We start from the raw sequence: 20,245 nt of genomic DNA on the forward strand, positions 1-20,245 counted from the left end.
CAGGTGATAAGTGTGTATGCACACATACATACAAAACACTTATTTTGTTTATTATCAGTCACTTGTACAGTGTAAGAATTCCACTGAAATTGAAATAGTATAGTATAGTAAAATTAAGCTTCTATCAACTATTTAGCTTGAATGGTGTGCAAATCATCCCCAAAGCTACCAGACAATAGAACTGCAAAATTATTATGTTATAAGCATTGTTGTAAGTTTGAAGAGCCAGATGGATTTTGAAAGAGGCAGGTGCAATTTATCACCGCAGACACATAATGCTAGCCTATGAAGAAGGTAAATTAGCAATAATAAATAAAAAGGTAAAGTCCCTTGTCCAGTCATGCCTGACTCTAGGAGTGGTGGGATCGCTGTTTTCCAACTGAAGGAGCCAATGTTGTCCGATGACGCTTCCGTGGTCAAGTGATTGGCATGACTATACAGCGAAGGCACACAGAATGCTGTTACCTTCCCACAGAAGTAGTACCTATTTATCTGCTTGCATTTGCATGCTTTCAAACTGCTAGGTGGGCAGGAGATGGGGCAAGTACAGGAGCTCACCCCACCACACAGTACTTTGATCTCAAACTGCCAATCTTCTGGTTGACATGCCCAAAATCTTAACTGCTAGGCTACTGTGCCTCTTTATTAGCAGTCATACTTCTATTCAAACAGCTGCTTACACAGCTAGTTTCAGGATTCAGACATTTGTTCTCAATGTACTAACATTTCCCACATGCACACCTTTAGATGCTTAAGTGCTTGTTCTGCAACCAGTTCTTCTTTCTTGTTCCATTCAACAGCATTCATTATACAAGTCCAAAGGAGTCCAATCACTGCTGGTTCTGGCAGATCATTTCTTTTCATTTCTTCTTTTACATAAAGCACCATCTGGAATGGGAAATTTAAAACAGAAAAGGCATCATTTTTCAAGCCATTGCCTTAAATAACATTGCCCTATCTGCCACCAATGCCTTTCAATAAGGGTATGTTCACATTTTTCTTTTGATCCAATTCTCAGTAGTATAGGGAGAAAATAGAGAAACCAAGAAAAATATATATAAAAAAGAAGGAAGCATGTCATATTCCTGTATGCCTTTGATTTGGTTTTGTAGAATTGTGTTCATACACCAGACTCACTCCACAGGAAATGTTCAACTGCATAAATTAAAAGAAAATTCACTGCATTTTTATACTCACATAGTGAGTGAGAATTCCTACATCTGTAAAACCCCATATGGGAGGCAGCTTTGTTTCCTTGATAATCACTAAAGGGATTTTCTTCACATGATACGCTAAACTATTCCATCTCTTTGATAAAGATTATGCAGTCAGTCCAAGTGCAGAAACGTCACTTTTTCACCCATTCTCATCCGACAACTATTACAACTGCTCTCTTGCACTGTAAACAATAACTAATGTCACAAGTCAACAATTGCAGCAATAGATAGTATTGGCAATATCTTACAAGAGTTCTACTCTAGGTCCAAAACTGGGATGGAGAGCTAAGTATGGAGCAACATAGACCATTCTAAGATATGTTCAGTTGCCTCTCCACAGAGATGCATTTGAGGATTTCCCCCACCCCCCCTGGAGTTTTCTTCACTTGAGACTATGTATCAGTTTTTTTTTTTATTGGCTATAGCAAAAATGTGTTAAAATTTAACTAAAATTGAACCTACAATTACTTATGCCTAGGTTTACATGATTAACTTTTATGCATGCAAACCCTTATGAAAATCAGAGCAGTAACATCAACTGTTCATGGAACAAGCATTACATGAAGCTATTCTGTTCTTAAGAGCTACATTTTATTTTTCTCTTGTGGCATACTCTTAATGTAGCTTAAATAAGAGAAAAACTATTTTTTCTACCTCTTTAATTGGACATTCTTGAGAAAGACGTTCCTGGAGTTCTCTTTGTAGTTCTTTTCGGGTCCCCAATGACTGCTGGACTCTAAGGAAGTCTGAAAGCTCTTTTAGACCAGCATCCGTGAAATATTTGGCAAAATGGTCCACATTCTGCCGGTTGGCTGGAAATAGTTCCTAGAATAGAGTAATAAAAAAAATATTATTTATTTTTGTAAAGTCATTTTAAATCCTGTTCAGATTCATAAATAATCTGAGAAATGGAGGAAGACTGTATGCCGAATACATCCTTACACCCTTGCATATAAAATCCTTCATTAAGTTGCAGAAAGAGGCAAGAGAGTATGCATTAATCTCTTAGAACCTAGTTGGCTTACACAAATTGCCACAGTTCAAAAACAGCACATGGAGAATGACTGAATCTAGAGAGTAACTGCTATTTGGATAACTCTCAATAGTTTATCTAGAGGATTAAAGCACTTTAAACAGCAGAAGGGATTAAAGAAAGGAAACTGACATATGGGCCAGCACCCAGTTCTGGCCAGAAACCATTTGACTAATCCAAACTGTTTTCCAGATTATTACGATAGAATGTAGGGTGGATTCTCATGAGGGTGGGAGTGTATTCCAGTTACAGATAGCTCAGTCCAGAGTGAGAGAAAGAGGTGAAGATAGCCTTCCCTAATGGTTCTCAAAGTATATGCTTATTAATTAGTCATATAATGGGTTACCCATGTAGCCAATCTTTTGTGGTGGTCAATAAGCAATGGCACAATTGTAAAGCAATCATTAAGCAAATGCCTCAGTCATTAAGCAAACCAATGGTTCACTATGGGCTGATTTTGCCAAAAATTGAAACTAAATGCCAGTTTTCTGCAAAAAAACAAAACATGGCCATGTGACCGTGGAATGCTGCAAATGGCCATATACTCCTGTTTGCTGACCACCCATCATGTGGTCACATGACGTTGGCAAGAGCATGACATCAGCAGAATCGGACTGTAAGTACACTTGGGAGGTCCATTATAATTTTGAATGGTCACTAAGTCTAGGACTACCGGTCCTGGTCATAAATCTAGGACTACCTGCATGCTTATTTTAGAATAAATCCAAGAAGCTATTTATTTTGAAATAAGTATTAATCAGATCAGCTTGCATTACTAACTTGTGAATCTTTTCTTATATTTCAGGTTTTGAACAACTGGAATGATCAGTTTGAATTTTTAACTTGTCATTCTTCTCCTGAAAACTGAAAATTCCCTGACCAGAACCCCATTCAGATTTTTTTCATAAAGAAATTCTTGTATTTCTTTGTATGATTAATCTTAAGTGGCAATTAATTAATTAAGTCCTTAAACAGGAAATATAGTGAATGATTAACAGAAGAAAGAATCTTTTCATACTAGTCATACTAGATGGGATTTTATTTACTTGAGGATTTAAATATTTTCTATTCTATTTTCTATACTTTCCTTCTGGTACTTTTTAATTTTTTTCCCCAGTATTGATGTTAGTTCCTTATTGATGATTTTCTTCAGATTTTATGGTTTTGCCATTTTAAAATTCATATTTATATTTTATTTATCTACAGTTTTAAATGTTTACTTCAGGATTCTTAGAGAAACTTGCTTATTGGTCACATCAATTATAAGAATAGGAATACTTACAAGTAGTCTCTTGTCTAAGTTAGCCTTTCTTAAAGAAGAGGTAACAGAGTTAGCATCTTTCTCAAGCATCCATGCTTTAAAAAGCTTGACAGCAAAAGAGGCTGCTATGCCTACAGAAAATAAAAACATCATAAGCAAAGAAGTTGTGGTGTTTATTTAATCCAGTCTTTTATCTAATCTAATACCTCTAGAGATGTTTAGATCAGTGTTTCTTAATCTCACCAATGTTAGGATGTATAGACTGGCTGGGGAACTCTAGGAGTTGATGTTCATACATCTTAAAGTTACAGAGGTTAAAAACCTCTGAATTAAACTACTATTCTCATTAGATTTTGCTGGCAAAACTATCTCTGGCTCTGAGGGGAATTGCAATCCAAATCTCTGTATGATAACAAATTGGTGAGGTCTGATTTGATCTCTAGGATTCAACATTAGTCAGTCAGAAAAGAATGTATGGCTGGCAGTTTCTCATGTACTATAATATAATGGCTTTCATTGAAAGCCCATTCTGTGGTCTTTCTAAAACTGTAATGCTTCAACTATCTGCAGTAATACAAAATGGGCAATGGTCTTACCTTGAATGCCGAATTTCTTAAGGTGGGGTGACATTGTCCAGACATCGGTTGCTTCAGTCGGGTCTGCTACTGGCTGAGTCATAGTTTTTTTACCACGCCCCTTGCTCCTCCCTTTCAGACTCAGTTTCGGCGAAGAAGGGCCACAAGAAAGATCTCCAACAGGAACCACCACAGTCAGAGATAGAGAACCGGTCCAACAGAACAACTGGAAAATAAACTTCTTGAACATTAACAAACAAACTGTACAGGTTCTGACACCCTTAAGAAAGGGTGTCACGCCCCTTAAGAAATTCGGCATTCAAGGTAAGACCAATGCCCAATTTCCTTAATTAGGGTGTGACATCATCCAGTCATGGGACATACCAAAGTTTTGGCAGTCCTAAGGGCGGGATGTCGAAGGGCCTGGGGAGACCCCTGCGTGGTGCACTTGTTGTAAAACCCTCCTGCCAAATGACGCTTCAGCAGAAGCAAAAACATCTAACTTGTAATGTCGTATGAATGGCGAGGGGGTGGACCAGATGGGGGCCCTGCAGACCTCCTCAAGGGAGGCCTGAGTTGCCCAGGCTGCTGAGGTAGCAGCACTTCGAGTGGAGTGGGCAGTAATGCGACTAGGAACAGCAATCACCTGGGCCTGATATACAAAGGCAATGCAAGCTCTGATCCAGCAATCAATTGTCGCAGAAGAGACCTTATACCCTAGGGAACGTGGTAAGAAAGAAACAAATAAGGCCTCAGATTTTCTGAAAAGGACAGTTCTTTTAATGTAAATTTTTAGAGCCTTCCACAAATCTAAGGTGTGCCACCTTCGCTCCAAGTTATGAGAAGGCCATGGACAAAAATTAGGCAGAATAACCTCCTGAGCCCTGTGAAAGAGGGAATTAACTTTAGGGATAAAGGAGGAATCCAACCTCAAAACAACAGTGTCCGGCCAGAAGATACAGAGATCTTCTCTAACAGAAAGGGCTGCCAGCTCCGATATGCGACAAGCTGATGTTATGGCCACTAGGAAGGCTACTTTAAGGGTGAAGGGGCTCAAAGAGAGCCTCAATTAATGCGTTAAGGATTTTGGGCAAATCCCAAGTAGGATATCTATGAATTGAGGAGGGCCGTAAAAGCCTGGCCCCTCGGAGGAACTTTTTGATAATAGGGTGTTGAGTGAGTGGCTGTCCAGAGGAACTGGACAAGGCCATAGACAGTGCCACCACGTGCCTTCGAAGGGTGCTATGGGCCAGACCACGGTCCAAGCCATCCTGCAGGAATTCTAGGATCTGGGGAGGTGAGGCTGAGAGAGGGTCAATCTGGTGGGACCTACACCATCTATAAAAGGCTAGCCAGGTGATATTGTAGAGCCTAACTGTGGATCTATGTCTACAGGCTTGTACAGTGTGGATCACCCTATCTGAATAATTGCCTCGCCTTAGGAGGACCCTTTCAAGTTCCAGGCAGTCAGTTGGAGCCACTGAGGTTCCGGATGAAGCAGGCTCCCTTGGCGCAGGACAATCTGGTCTGATGGGATCCTCCAAGGGTGAGATATGGAGAGATTGACCAGGTCCGCAAACCACGTGCGACATCACCAGTGTGGAACCATGAGGATAATTTCTGTCCTGTCGGTGATGACCTTCCGAAGCAGAGCCTGGATTAGAGGCAACGGTGGAAAGGTGTAGTGAAGACTGGGTGGCCAGTTGAGTCGAAGAGCATTGACCCCCTCTGCCCCAGGTGTCGGGAACCTTGAGAAAAAGCGAGGAAGCTGGGTGTTCAGGTTGCAAAGAGATCTATGGCCGGAATGCCGAACCTGTTGCATATCTGGTGGAATATGTCGGGATGGATCTGCCACTCGGCATTGTCCACCTGGGTCCTGCTGAGGAAATCTGCTTGTGTGTTTTCCATCCCTGCTATGTGGTCCGCTGTGATGGAGGAGATTTTGCTTGGCCCACTTGCCTAGGCGAAAGGATTCTTCCATGAGATGCTTCAAGTGAGTTCCTCCCTGACGATTAACATGCGCCTTCGCTGCCATGTTGTCCGTCAATACCAGGACATGATGGTTTTGAACAGACCGTTGAAATTGCGTGAGGGCAAGGCGAATGGCTTTCAGCTCTAGCCAATTAACAGGGTTGGTTAGGTCTGAAACAGACCAACAGCCCTGAGCTACGGGCGAGTCGAGATGAGCTCCCTAGCCATGGAGCTGGCGTCTGTAGTGAGTATGAGCCTGTTTTGATCCATGAAGAGACACCCTTTGTCTAGAGAAGATGTCCACCAATGTAGTGATTGCCTGACTGAGAGTGGAACTCTGACAATAGACATAGTGTGAGCCCGACATTTCCGTTGGAAAGGAAGCAGGAAGCACTGCAAGTGGCGGGCATGAAGGTGCGCCCATGGAACGATCTGAACGCAGGAGACCATCTTGCCTAGGAGCTTGGACAAAGTGGCCAAGGGAACTGACGGGGTTTGTGAATATGAGTCACCAGGTCCCTTATGTCGGATCGCCATTCCAAGGATAGGTAGACAGTTCCTTGACATGCATCAATGATGGCGCCAACAAGACAATCCTGTTGACTGGCACTAACTGGCTCTTCTTGTAGTTGACCAGGAATCTGTGATCATTCAAGGTTCAAATTGTGAGGTCCAGGTCCTGTAAGGCTTGGTCTCGAGAGTGAGCATGAATCAGAATATCGTCCAGGTAAGCCTGGAGCCTTACTGGCTTTTGCCATAGGCGGGCTGCCATGACCACCAGGACCTTTGTGAAGACCCTTGGGGCAGATGCCAGCCCGAAGGGAAGAACCCGGTACTGCAGATGCTTGTCTGCATAACTGAAATGGAGGTACTGTCGATGCTTTGGCAGGATGGCAATGTGAAGGTAAGCTTCCATGAATTCTATGGAAACTAGAAAATTGTTGGGACAAATCCCCTGAAGGATAGAGGTTAGTGAACACATTTTGAATCTGCAATAGACTATGTAAGAGTTGAGGGATTTTAAATCCAGAATCGCTCTCCACCTCCCCCCAACTGCTTCGGAACTACGAACAGGATGGAGTAATATCCCTGTTTCCACTGTTCGTGGGGAACCTCCTCTATGGTATGTATCTGCAGGAGGTGCTGAACAGCTTGGTCCATCAGTTGACGTTTGGACTCGCTGTTGGAAAATGGACATTGAATGAAGCGGGTAGGAGGCTTGGAGAGGAATTCCAGGGGAAGGCTGAATTTCGCTACTGAGAGGACCCAGAGATCTGGGGTTGAGCTTTCCCACCTGTCCGCGAAGAGGGCCAAGCGACCTCCTAAGGGAGGATTTGGTAGTGAGTCATTTATGGCTTTGGAACTGGCAGTAGCCAGAGCTGCGAAAGGACAACTTGGGCTGCTGGAATTGCTTGTTCCTATCTCGAAAGGATTGACAGTCCGAAGGCCGGTTTGATCCTTGAAGGTAACCCTGACTGGAGGAGCTTCCTTGGGAGTAGGAATGAAAGGAAGCTCTCCTGTAATAGGACCTTCTGTCCTTTTGTCAAAGCGTTTAGACAGGTAGAACCTTTTGTTTGTCCTGAGTTTCAATAAGAAGAGGGTCAAGTAACTCACCAAATAGTTTCTCTGCTGAGTATGGAGCTGCAGCTAAACGCCATTTGGCCTTAAGATCTGCAGGCCACTTGTGTAGCCAGAGCATCCTACGGGCTGATACTGTAGAGGCTAAAGCTCTAGATGCAAATTTGGCCGAATTTAAAGTTGCATTAGTTGAGAATTGAGTGGCAGCAATGATTTTATTAATACCCTGATGGAACCAATGATTTTATTAATATTCCTGATGGAACCTCACTGGGGGGCACCCTTGCTTGTAACTGTTGAAGCCAAATGATGGTAGTTCGATTAAAAAATGAAGCTGAGGAAGCCGATTGAATTGTCCATGCTGCAGCTTGATGATTCTTTTTGAAAAGAAATTCCAATTTTTTATCCTCTGGTTGTAGACCTTCAGAGGTATCCCCTGCCACATATGAAGAGGAAGAGGAGAAAGCTGCTACAGGACTGCCCACTGAGGGAACTTGTAATAATTGAGCAAACTTGGGAGCTACAGCATAATATCTCTTGTCTGAACCATGTACAGATGACATGGTTGCAGGCCCAGACCATTGCTTTTTAACCATGTCTATGAACAGTTGTGGGGTTGGAATATAACACTGTTCAGGGGGAGACTCAGTAAAAAGTCCCTGTGACTCTCCGTTGAGCTTCTTGCATTTCCTTAAGATAATAATCTTCCTTCAAAGCAGCAGTGATGCGTGCCTTATGCAATAAGGACTTGAATTTATTTGGGGGAAATACTGTAAACCTGTAAAGGCAGGTTGATCTTGAATCACCCCTTCATCATCTGATAAATCAGAGTGATATTCTTCCTCAAATACAAAAGCTTCACTTCTCAGGAATGCCGTGCGAGACGCAATCAAAACACAGCTACAGCCTTATTCAGCTCTTTTGGCACGCTGGTTTATTCGCATCCGCATCCGGTTACACACTGTGATTCGTAAACACGATTGAAATAGGCACTACGTTACACCAAGAATGGGGCGTTTATATAGCCCATCTTTCCATTAACTCATTAGGACCGCGCCCTTGTTACTACGCCCCTCGTTTAGGGGCATAGACCGCGCCCTTGTTTATTACCACGCCCCTCTTTTAGGGGCGTAATTGGTCTTCAGCGTGTTCTGGAAAGTGCTGCCACTGTGTCCTCCGGAACGGCCCTAATCCCGTCGCACCCGATACCACCACCCCACACCCCGCATACGGCCGCCTTCACCCAGTGCCACCACCACCAAGTATGTATATGTCCGTCGATGCTTTCAGCATGCGTTAGCGATGTCGAGCAGGTTGCCAGGCTCGACAGGCGGCTCTCCTTTCACCACGTGTCCTTCTGTAAGAGATAAGTTACACGTATTAGTAGATAACCGTGGTTTGTGAGGATACATTCTATGAAACCGTCGAATCAGTCGGTTTGCTTTTACATTACTATGCGGTATCCAAGAAGCCTCTTCTACTGGATAACACTTCCATTTAACAAGGTAAGAGAGGACCCCCCTTGTCCATCTAGAATCTAGGACTTCATCAATCTCGTAATGGCCCTCCGTGACCGGACCGGGACGGTCTGAATACTTGGATATGTTTGGCGGGTTTGAGAAGACTACTATGAAATACGGGGTGGATCTTCCCCAATAACGGAGGTAACTTTAGTACTACAGTCACAGGATTTATTATTCGTATCACTGGAAACGGGCCCAGATATTTCGGTCCTAGTTTCCTACTAGGGAGCCTTAATTTGATGTATTTGGTAGAGAGAAATACCATGTCCCCTCCTTGAATGGTTGAAATGGTGCTTGTTTCTTATTCGCCTGGCTTTTATATGCGAGAGTTGCTTTATCTAATGCCTCTCTGACCTGGGGCCATACCATATTCATCTTATCGGCCCACTCATGGGGCATTGGCAACGTTGTCAGGCTCGACATCACTAGCTTTAGAAGCTGCAGGGGAGTGAAAGCCAGTAAGGCTAACTGCAGGGGAGCCTCTAATTTGAGCAGAATGCTCTGAAATTATAGAACCAGAGTGATGACCCTGAAAGGCAGCTGCCACGCGGGAAGCGATGGCCTGATCAATTAGAATCCTCAATCCTACTGGTAGATTTTTAAAAGGATCCTCAGGGGTTTGCACAGGCAAGGGAGATTCCCTTGCAGAGGCTGCTACTGCCACATGTCCACCAGAATCAGGAGTTGCAGGAGCAATTAATTGACTTGCAAAAGGATTTTGGAATGTGCCTTGTTCTTGCTGAAGAAGGACTCCTCCCTCTTCCTCCGATGACCATGCCTAGCTAACTGCAGGAATATGGAGGGGGGGGGATAGATGGAGGAGGAGAAACCTCCTTACTGGGCACAGTTGCAACAGCCTTGCTAATTTGCTTCTCTAAGGTTTTATGTCTCCTTTCCAAATCCTTTTCCTCTGCTTTAGAAAGGTGCTTGTGTTTGCAAGTTGTTTTCTTTCCTGTGGACATAGTATTTCCCTCCCCTTGGGAAGAACGATCCGCCATCTTTATAGTATACTCACTGTGACCAAGATGTCGACTGGAGAAGAGTTAGTTTCACTTTCGCCACGTGGAGTGATAAACAAAGATGGCGATGACTCTGGCGTTAAGCTCAATGGCTGCCAGGTCACATGTGAGCAGGATAAACGCTGCTCCAGAGGTGACCATCTAGGAAGCCCTAAAGCACCTCCACAGCCATGATTCCAGGAACCGATAGCTGGAAATGCCACAGGGAGAGAGCAAGGAATAACCTTGCAATTCTCCTTAAAGAATAAATCTCGTTGGTGGTAAGAGGGGAAGAGAAATTGCTTCCAAACCTCTTCTTTAAGCTCGTTGGTGGCAAAGCGGCAAAACTGAAGTGCTGCGATGCTTTAAAGAGCCATCCTACAGCTGATCGTTGGTTCTGGGAGCTGAGGGCAGCAGCGGTGACCGTATTTAGTGATCCTGGAGCTGTTACCAGGGAACCACTTTAAATCGTTGGTGGTATAGTGGTCTGAGCCCTTTTATAATCGTTGGTGGTGTAGAGCTCACCAAAACTAAAGAAAAAGCAAAAGAAAATTTTCCCTTAAAAATGGGGCTTCCAAAATGGCTGCTGCCAGGAGTGAAGCAAAGCCTGGTAAACCAGGTCGCTCCAGTAGATAATAGACTGGCAGGCTACAAGAAAAATAAATAGCCTGGTAGACCGGTATCTTTGAAAAAAATCAAATAAAAATTCAAAAATAAAAGGTAGAGAAAAATAAAGTAAAATAAAAAGTCAAAAAACTCACAAATTGTGTGTGATCAAACAGACCTGGTCTGAGAGCCAGATCTGCAGATGTTTCTCTCAGGGCGACTGAGTCGAAACTGAGCCTGAAAGGGAGGACCAAGGGGCGTGGTCAAAAAACTATGACTCAGCCTGTGGCAGACCCGACTGAAGCAACCCATGTCTGGACGATGTCACACCCTAATTAAGGAAATTATAGTTATACATTTATACATATTCAGATTATACATATGCAAAACAATTTAGTAAGCCAAAAAGGATAAGTTTTCAGAAGGGATTAAATATTTGGATGTCTAAAATTCCTTTTTTTACAAGAAAGTAAAAGAAAAAGAGAATGGAAGGAAACATAAATGAACAGCATGTGTTATAGTTATCATAGTTATCATCTGTTGAGAACAACTAGAAATATACCTAACTATACCATTGTTTCTAACATTTTTTGAACAGAAGAAAAACTCATCTGAATTCAAAATAAGTTATTCAACTATGTCCATGGAGCAGCGTTTCTGAAATTTATCAGCTTTAAAATATTTAACTTCCAATACTCCCCCAGCCAGCATGACAGCTGAGAGAATTCTGGGAGTTGAATTCCATACATTCTGAAGTTGCTGAGATTGTGAAACACTGCCATAAGTGAATTTCATCAATGGACATGCATAGTAGAATCCTCCCTTTTGTCCCTGATACAAGCTGTAGCATCTTGAAACACTTGATAGCATTGCAGGCATCCCAAAAATGTAACCAAGTGGAAGAGAACAGTAATGGCCTTGTTATCTCTCCCTCAATGCAGGCTTTCACTTATGTTATTAAAAAAAATAAATTTTCAGAGATTTATTGAGGAATCATTTAGCTTTTCTTAATCCCACAATGAAGAGTCTTTAGGGAGCAAACGTACTATTAAAACTTGTACTTAGCGTTCTCTCAAAGATAAATTATACTTGAAAGTTGGGGTACATATAAATAACATCCTGTTAACAAAAAAGAAGCCTCAAAATCTTTAATCAATGCAGAAAATAGTGGATTTTAATATCACACTTTTATTGTTTAAAATATTATCCCTACCCTGAATGTATTTCAAAAAAGAACAATCCTTAAAGGAAAACAGCAGGAGAAAACATGATTATCTCTTTTCTTTCTAAGAAGTTCCAGTTGCTGGTTTGTTTGTTTTGATAAGAGAGAAGTACCAGCGGCTTTAAGCACACTCAATTTTATAAATACAATTGCCCTAACATGTTACTTGGCCGTTAGATTCAAGGTCACTTCTTGGAAATACTGATTTCCTGATTTCCTCTAACCTCCTCAGCCTTTTTCTGGGAAGGTAATTATTTCCTTTTAATGTACTAAGCCCTGCAAAGATATTGTCCATTAAACAAAACAAAACCCATTAAATTTTCAAGATGACTTTTAGGATTCTCAAATTAAATCCTAGTCATATTAACATGATGAACTAACAAAATTATCAATAAACAATTTATACATGCACAGCATGTAAGGTTTACAATTTATTAATTCTAAGAGGAGGGAATGGAAAATACATAAGACCTCAAGAGAGTGATCCTTAATTCTAAAGCCACAACGTCAAAGATCCTGCCTTTTCAAAATAAAGATAAAGCTATCCTGTGGGAGAAGATAATGTATATCCTTTGGAGAAGAGAAAATCTCTTAATTACCTTCTTTGACAATGCTGTCAGTGAAAAGGCTTGTTAAAATGGTAGCTGGTAGTGTTCCATTAGCTAGTAAGATTCCAGTGAGGATTGCCAATTTTGCTTGCTCTGTTTCAGAAAAGGCTTTAAGAAATAACAGGAGCTGTGAGGCAAAAAAGGTGAGGTTTATATGTTTTTGGAAACATATAAACACAGAAAACAACCTGAAGTGCCCTGGGCTGCCCAAAATAGTAATAGTAATGCTATATCTAACTACGAATTACCAAAAACTACCTTAAAAGTTAATGTGTTTATCAGTTTATGAGAAAGAACACCATTTACATTAAATCAACTGAATATAAACTTAAAATCAATCCAATTAATCTCTGTTGTGAAAGTAAGTCAGCAAATAGTAATGAAGAATAAGTAGGGTAGTTATATTTATTTTGTTTAGAACAGGAAGAACACAGGGCACAAAGTAGAGTATTAGTTACACTTTGATCCACAGCTTTGAATCAAAGTTCAAAATTGCATAATCATACATTGCTGACAACAAAATGCAATACATGGACATAACGAGAATAGAGAAAATGAATGATAATTTGTCTTAATTCCTGGAAAATATATTTAACTGCCCTCTAATTTCAACATGCAATCCTAACCTTTTGACAAATCAATATGTAGACTCTTACGATTCAAAATACTTGCTTTATCACAGAGCTATGGTACACATATAACTTTCAATAACCATTGACTATGCTTGTAAAATAGTTAGTTACAATAGTTGCAAAAAGTTGCATAAGTTTTTTCCACATATCTAAAAAGACCTTTATGTTTTCCTCTAAATATAAAGCTTATATTCAGATTTTTTTAAAAAAACACTTTTTTATCTAGTCTATGACTTCATTAAAAATAAATTTAAAATTTATCTATATTCTTTTTATCCTTTACTGTAATATTTTATAAATATACATATAAAGATTGTTTTATTATCTATATTTATTGTATTTATTACCCATTAGTTACCTATTTTCACTGAGCTGAAACCAGCTCAATGCTATTTTCCATAGCAACATCACTGGCTTAGGACCTGAGTATTTACGAGACTGCCTTCTGCCACTGGTAGCCTCCCACTGGCCAGTACACTCCCACCGAGAGGGGCTCCTCAGGGTGCCGTGGGTCAAACAATGTCGACTGGCGGCCCCCAGGGCAGAGCCTTCTCTGTGGGGGCACCTGGCCTTTGGAACGAGCTGCCCCTGGAGATAGGAAGGATCCCAGATCTATGCACCTTCCACCGTGCCCTCAAACTTTTCTATTCCAGCAAGCCGGGCTGGCGTAGCTCTTTTAATTGTTTTTAATTTGTTTTTTTAAAAAAGGGTTTTTTTTAATTAATATGGGCCAAATTTGTTTAATATACTTTTAAATTGTTTTAAATTTTATATTTTTATGTTTTTATTTTTGGATGTACACCGCCCTGAGTCCTTCGGGAGAAGGGCAGTATATAAATTTAAATAATAAATAAATAAATAAATACTTCAAATCTGGGGTGAAATCTACTTACCTTCCTTACCAGTTTGGAAGCACATGTGCCGTGCGCATGCACTTGCGCATGTCACATACATGGGCACATCTTCTGCACATGCGCAAAACCCCAAAAAATTATTTCCTGGTTAAAACCAGGAAGTAATGACATCCAGGCAGCGATCGATACTGGATCACCGAACCACAGGGAAAAATCGCTACCGGATCGGATGATCTGGTCCGATCTGGGAGCATTTTGCCCCTGCTTCAAATAGTGCAAATGAGAGCTAATTTGTTCTAATGGTTAAGACACCAAGCTAGAATCTAGGGGACTGTGAATTCTAGTCTTGCCTTAGGCATGAAAGATGTCTGGGTGACTTTGGGATAGTCACTCTCTCTCAGATCAAGGTTATTGTTGTGGGGAAAATAGGAAGAGGAAAAAGTCTTTCAAAAATCCTGGAACACTGGGGAACTACCAGAGGATTGGAAAAGAGCTGATGGGGTTCCCATCTACAAAAAAGGGGGAAAAAATAGACCCAGGAAACTACAGACCAATCAGCCTAACATCAATACCCAGGAAGATATTAGAAAAGATAAAAAAAAACAGATCTGCCAACACCTAGAAACGAGTAAAATAATAACTAGCAGTCACAGCATGGGTTTGTTAAAAACAGATCATGCCAAACCAATCTTATTTCATTCTTCAACATAGTGACTAAATTAGTAGACCAGCGAAATACTGTTGACATAATATACTTAGACTTCAGCAAGGCATTCGACAAAATAGACCACAATCTACTTCTTCATAAACTAGAAAAAAGTGGGATAGATAGCTTCACCACCAGATGGATTTGCAACTGCCTGACAAACCATACTCAACAAGTAGTCCTTAATGGGTCTAAGTCTACATGGGGAGAAATAAGCAGTAGGGTGCCACAAGGTTCCGTCTTAGGCCCAGTACTCTTCAATATCTTCATAAACAACTTAGATGAGGGAATAGAAAGGTAACGCACCAAATTTGGAGATGATACTAAACTGGCAGGAATAACTAACACTCTAGAAGATAGGCTCAAGATCCATCTGGATCTTGACAGACTTGAACACTGGGCCCTATATAACAAAATGAATTCAACGTAGAGAAAAGTAAAGTCTTACACTTGCGTAAGAAAAACCAAAAGCACACATATAAACTGGGGGAAACCAGGTTTAGTTGGCAGTGACTTTGAGAGGGATCTTAGAGTCTTAGTGGACAAATAGCTAAATATGAGCTAGCAGTGTGCAGCAGCAGCTTAAAAAACCAATGCAATCCTAAATTGCAGTAACAGAGGGATACAATCAAGATCAAGTGAGGTTCTAATACCACTCTATAAAGTCCTAGTAAGACTACACCTAGAGTACTGCATCCAGTTTTGGCCACCACACTATAAAAAAAGATATTGAGATTCTAGAAAAAGTGCAGAGGAGAGCAACCAGGATGATTAGGGGACTGGAAACTAAAACATATGAAGAACAGTTATATGAACTGGGCATGACTAGTCTAGTGAAGAGAAGGACCAGGGGAGACATGATAGCAGTGTTCCAATATTTGAGGGGCTGCCATAGAGAGGAGAGAGTCAAGCTGTTTTCCAAAGAACCTGAAGGCCAGACAAGGAATAATGGATGGAAACTGACTAAAGAGAGATTCAACCTAGAAATGAGGAGGAACTTTCCTGACAGTGAGAACAATCAACCAATGGAACAGCTTGCCTTTGAAAGTTGTGGGAGCTTCATCACTTGAGACTTTCAAGAAAAGACTGGATTGCCATTAGTTAGAAATGATATAGGATCTCCTGCTTGAGTGTGGGTTGATGACCTATAATGTCCCTTCCAACTCTGTTAACCTGTAATAAGTATTAAGTATGTTTTCCACCTTGAGTTATTTATAAAAATAATAAACATGGTTATAAATAAATTTGAATAATGAGACTATTTTGTGGGATTTATTAACCACCCTAGTCAAGACCTATCTGTATTACTGCCCAATATAAGCTAAAATGCACCCTCAAATCCTAGTGCTTGCCAGCTATGTTTCTTAGCATAATCTCTGAATAGAAATTATTGGACTTGATGCCCAACTCACTTAAGAGGGAATAAATTTAGGGAAGTTCCGTTTATAGATGTAAGCAAAAGATCTTTTAGTTATCTTTACTAAGAAACTCTGAAAAATCTATGCAAATAAGAAGCTATTGTAATAACTGATATTTCAGCAGCCAAAATAGTTTCTTATTCTATTTGAAGCACATTAAAAGTTCCTACATGTTAGAGTAAAACTACCTTTTTTATTTCATCTTCAAATGCTTTTTCCAAATATTTGTATCTTCTGATCAGCTTATTGAACACCTAAATATGAGAAAATAAACATTTAACACAAATACAAACTAATTATATAACTGTCATCTGTAAAAATGGTTACAAATAATAAATGATAAAATGAAAATGTAGATTAAATATAATTCATTAATTTACTTATTTAATAACTCATCTAAACACACAGGCAGATGTACAATGGTATCATTACTGTTATCCAGTTCATCACTAATATGATGGTGGGTATACTTAATGCAGTAGTTAAAGCAGAAAGCAGGAACATAAATCAATATTTTCCATTGTTAAATATTAAGCAATTTATTTCTCACTGATTATGATTTATCTTAGTAATATATACTCTATCAGATATTATCAAAAATAAACTACTAAAGTAGTTAAATTCATTTACTAATTCAAACTGAATCTTGAGGAAGGATTCAAATAGAATCCTGTCAGTCAATTTATTGTTAAAATAAGGTTGGAGTTTCAAAAGAAGGGTTAACTCAGATTACCAGCATTAGCTGGCTCATCAGATAAAATAATCTAGCCATATAGACTAAGCCATATAGTCTTAGTATCTTGAATTAAATAATTTCATACTGAATGTAGGACTACTTTTGAAAATGATCCAACTGCTTTAATTAACAAAAAATATAACATTTAGAGACCTAGCCGAACTAGCTGAATGGGACTACAGGGTATCCTAATCATTCACTTAGACACCATTCAAAGTTATAAACCCCACCTCCCTAAAGATACTTATTACAAAAGTTAAGGTCACTGCAGTGCCCTTGTGGTAGTTTATCCTAAAATAGATCACAAGGAAATTGCAGCACCATCTCTCCCATCCAATCCACAGGGTTACTCTAGGCATTGGCCAATTCCCAAGCGGTCTCTATCTATGAAATTTATATAGCTGCTCATTTCACTGCTATATCTGTCTGCCTGTCTTTCTGTCAATCTAATCTAATCTAATCTAATCTAATCTAATCTAATCTAGCAGTTCACTTGGTTTCAGTTTGAAAACAGATGACAGTTACGGCCAGGAGGCTTTTGCAGAATTACTGCAAATATATGATTTACCAGTTAGGACCTTTTCTGAACTAGGAGACCCTGCTTACAGTTGTTTTAAACCACTTAGAGTTGCTTAAAATGGGCAGCCATATAAATCTTTTAATTGATATCTTAGTCACCTCTTGATTGATTACTACAACCCTTTCTATTTGTATATTTCTCTGAACACCATCCAAAAACTTCAGTTACATTGCCACCTTGCTTTTGGATTCAATTCAAGGTACTTTGCCATCATTATACCCTTTGGTAACTTAGGACATTGGTATCTATGGAACCATCTACTCCCAATGGCTTCTATTCAGCCAAAAAGATTGGGAAAAATAGATCCAACTCAAGCTTGACTTTGTGGTCTCTTCTCTTAGGAATTTTCATTTATAGTGATCACAGACTCCAGTCTTCTTGCAAGCTGCATAATCAGACTAGCTTCCACCTTGCTCAGATTCATGAAAGCTAATAAAAATGGATTAGAAGTAGAATTAATATAGGCAGCAAACTCCCATATCTGAGTGCTTCACAGATGCTGAAATCTTCTTTAATTTCAGTTAAAATACTAATAGACTTTTAGCTGTGATGATGATATTTGGACTGGAATGCACATAACTCCTAATAAACAATTAAATAAATAATTCAATCACATCAATGGCATTTTTGCTGAGTATGTATGTATGTATGCATTTATTAAAACATAAAGCTTCATAATAATACTTCAAAATAAAAACAACTATGATCTATTTGTCATCGGTCTCAATGTTTGACTGAACCTGAGCATAGTGTCGGAGAGCATCATGATCTTCAACTGCAGAAAATACACACTGGTTTGTCGTCTTGGTCTTATCATTATCATCTATTCTCGTCCCACCTGGAGCTGAAAAGGCACATTCAAAATAATAACATAACTAAATCTTATATTATCTACATGGGAAAAAGAGATAGTGTTCTATATATAAAGCTTATTACAAAGCGTTTTCAACCATGGAACTACAACATGATATGAGTATCAAAGCTTATAATGAGACTGCCTGTAATGCAGACTCTAGTTTTAGCTTCTATACTCCATACGACTTCATATATTTACAGTAATCATAGATATCCAAAGTTTCTAAAACAAACTTAAGATATATACCACATAGAAAAAGGAGAATCAAGATAGAAACAGTTCTTTAACCCTATGGCTAACAGAATCAAGGAGACATGACCTACCCTCTGGAATCAGCTGCCCCCAGAGATAAGGAGAATCCAAGACTCGGTGCCTTCCGCCATGCCCTTAAAACCTTCTTTTTCCAGCAAGCCGGGCTGGCCTAACACTTTTTAAAATGTTTTTAATTGTCTGTTATTGTTTTTAATCATGGGGCCAAATTTATATATATCTTTTTAATTGTATTTTAATGTTTGTAGTTTATGTTTTTTACTTGGCTGTTCACCGCCCTGAGTCCTCAGGGAGAAGGGCGGTATACAAATTTAAAATATAAAATATATGTTGCTAGAGCTAGCTTTGATGGAAGTGTTGAAGTTTTCTATGTAACATACATACCTAGCATGCTGCCAGCTATCAAAATATCAAATAGAGTGTCAGCATAGCGTCGGTAATCTAGCCTTGAGCCCGTAGCATCCAGAAATTTGGCTACCGCTTCCAGGTCATCACCAGCTTCATTAAGACCTTGGACAATTGCATCCCGGAAGACAGTGGGTTCAAATTTCTCCTTTTCATCTGTAATAGAAAACTAGTACTAATAAGTTTACACAATTTATTACTTACCTATATTTTTCAGCTATTTATCATTCTAAACATATGCTTATTAATGCACTGGTCTCTATACTACCGAGATTGATGCATACATTGTGTTCCATTTTCCTGCTGTTTGTCTCTGTTATAATCAGTTTTAACTTGAATGAATTTAAATTTATCTTGTTACAGAATTCCAAAGCAGTATTTTTAATACTGATTTTCCATACTTTCAAATTAATAACAAATTAATAGAAACTGTGTGGTTTTGTTTTAATTGAATCAATTTCTTAAAATTGACTGGAAGGGCAATTAACATTTCACATGACAGAATTCTTCTTTCTATGTAAGTGTACTTTATATGCTAATAATAGCAATAAATAAACTTCGCAATTACTATAAAACCTCTCAGATGGTCAGGTCATACCAATTTTATATCTGTACTTTTCTTTCTTCATGTCAAGTACATAACAGATTAGGAACATACTCTTCTGTTTCTATGTAAAAGACATATAGTCTCTTCTGTTTCAAAGGAATTATATTTAACATTAAGTTTATTGAAACAGGGCAATATTACTAAAATTTGAAATTAGCTTATTTTAATGTGTGATAATTGATATAGTTTGGCATAGGATGGGCAGCTACATAAATATACAATAAATGTGCTACAGTAAATAATAATGCACTTCGTTTTAATCAAATATGATACTTAAGCAAAGTTCTATGGTTTACAACTCATTCAGTGCTGTGTGATCTTAGCTATAGTTTCCACTATAAACCATTAAAGAAAATCATTACCTCATTATTTTGTGTTTTGTTTGAGAGAAGAAATAAAACATACAATACTGTATAAAGTACTAAAATACTATTTCAGTACTACTATAACAAATTGTTAAGCTTACCCCTCTTCCTTGTTTTGAACCGCTGGCCTGTTAGAACTGGCTTCTGGTGCTTATTCATAAAATTTCTGGAATACAAATTTTAAGTATTATTTTAAAAGAAATATTTTAAATCAAAAGACTGTT

General features: G+C 39.3%; 1 protein-coding gene across 3 annotated transcripts in view; it reads right to left on the reverse strand.

Annotated features, from left to right (window-relative positions):
* Positions 1-20,245, reverse strand: part of BZW2 (basic leucine zipper and W2 domains 2) — a 45,888-nt gene that overhangs the window by 11,650 nt on the left and 13,993 nt on the right. For 2 of the 3 annotated variants that reach the window (XM_034402451.3, XM_034402452.3), the window contains exons 2-9: positions 20,123-20,187; positions 19,029-19,205; positions 18,259-18,362; positions 16,391-16,456; positions 12,584-12,719; positions 3,533-3,642; positions 1,872-2,042; positions 742-888 (exon numbers count right to left, since the gene is read on the reverse strand). In XM_034402451.3, coding sequence (XP_034258342.1) covers positions 742-888; positions 1,872-2,042; positions 3,533-3,642; positions 12,584-12,719; positions 16,391-16,456; positions 18,259-18,362; positions 19,029-19,205; positions 20,123-20,180 — 969 coding nt within the window. In that variant the 5' untranslated portion in view covers positions 20,181-20,187. Of the gene's footprint in view, positions 1-741; positions 889-1,871; positions 2,043-3,532; positions 3,643-4,107; positions 8,072-12,583; positions 12,720-16,390; positions 16,457-18,258; positions 18,363-19,028; positions 19,206-20,122; positions 20,188-20,245 lie in introns of those variants that run through there. The other variant, XM_034402455.3, reaches the window with a different exon arrangement.

The sequence above is a fragment of the Pantherophis guttatus genome, chromosome 4, assembly GCF_059756535.1.
Source record: "Pantherophis guttatus breed Tessera chromosome 4, ASM5975653v1, whole genome shotgun sequence".
NCBI classification, from domain to species: Eukaryota; Metazoa; Chordata; class Lepidosauria; order Squamata; family Colubridae; genus Pantherophis; species Pantherophis guttatus.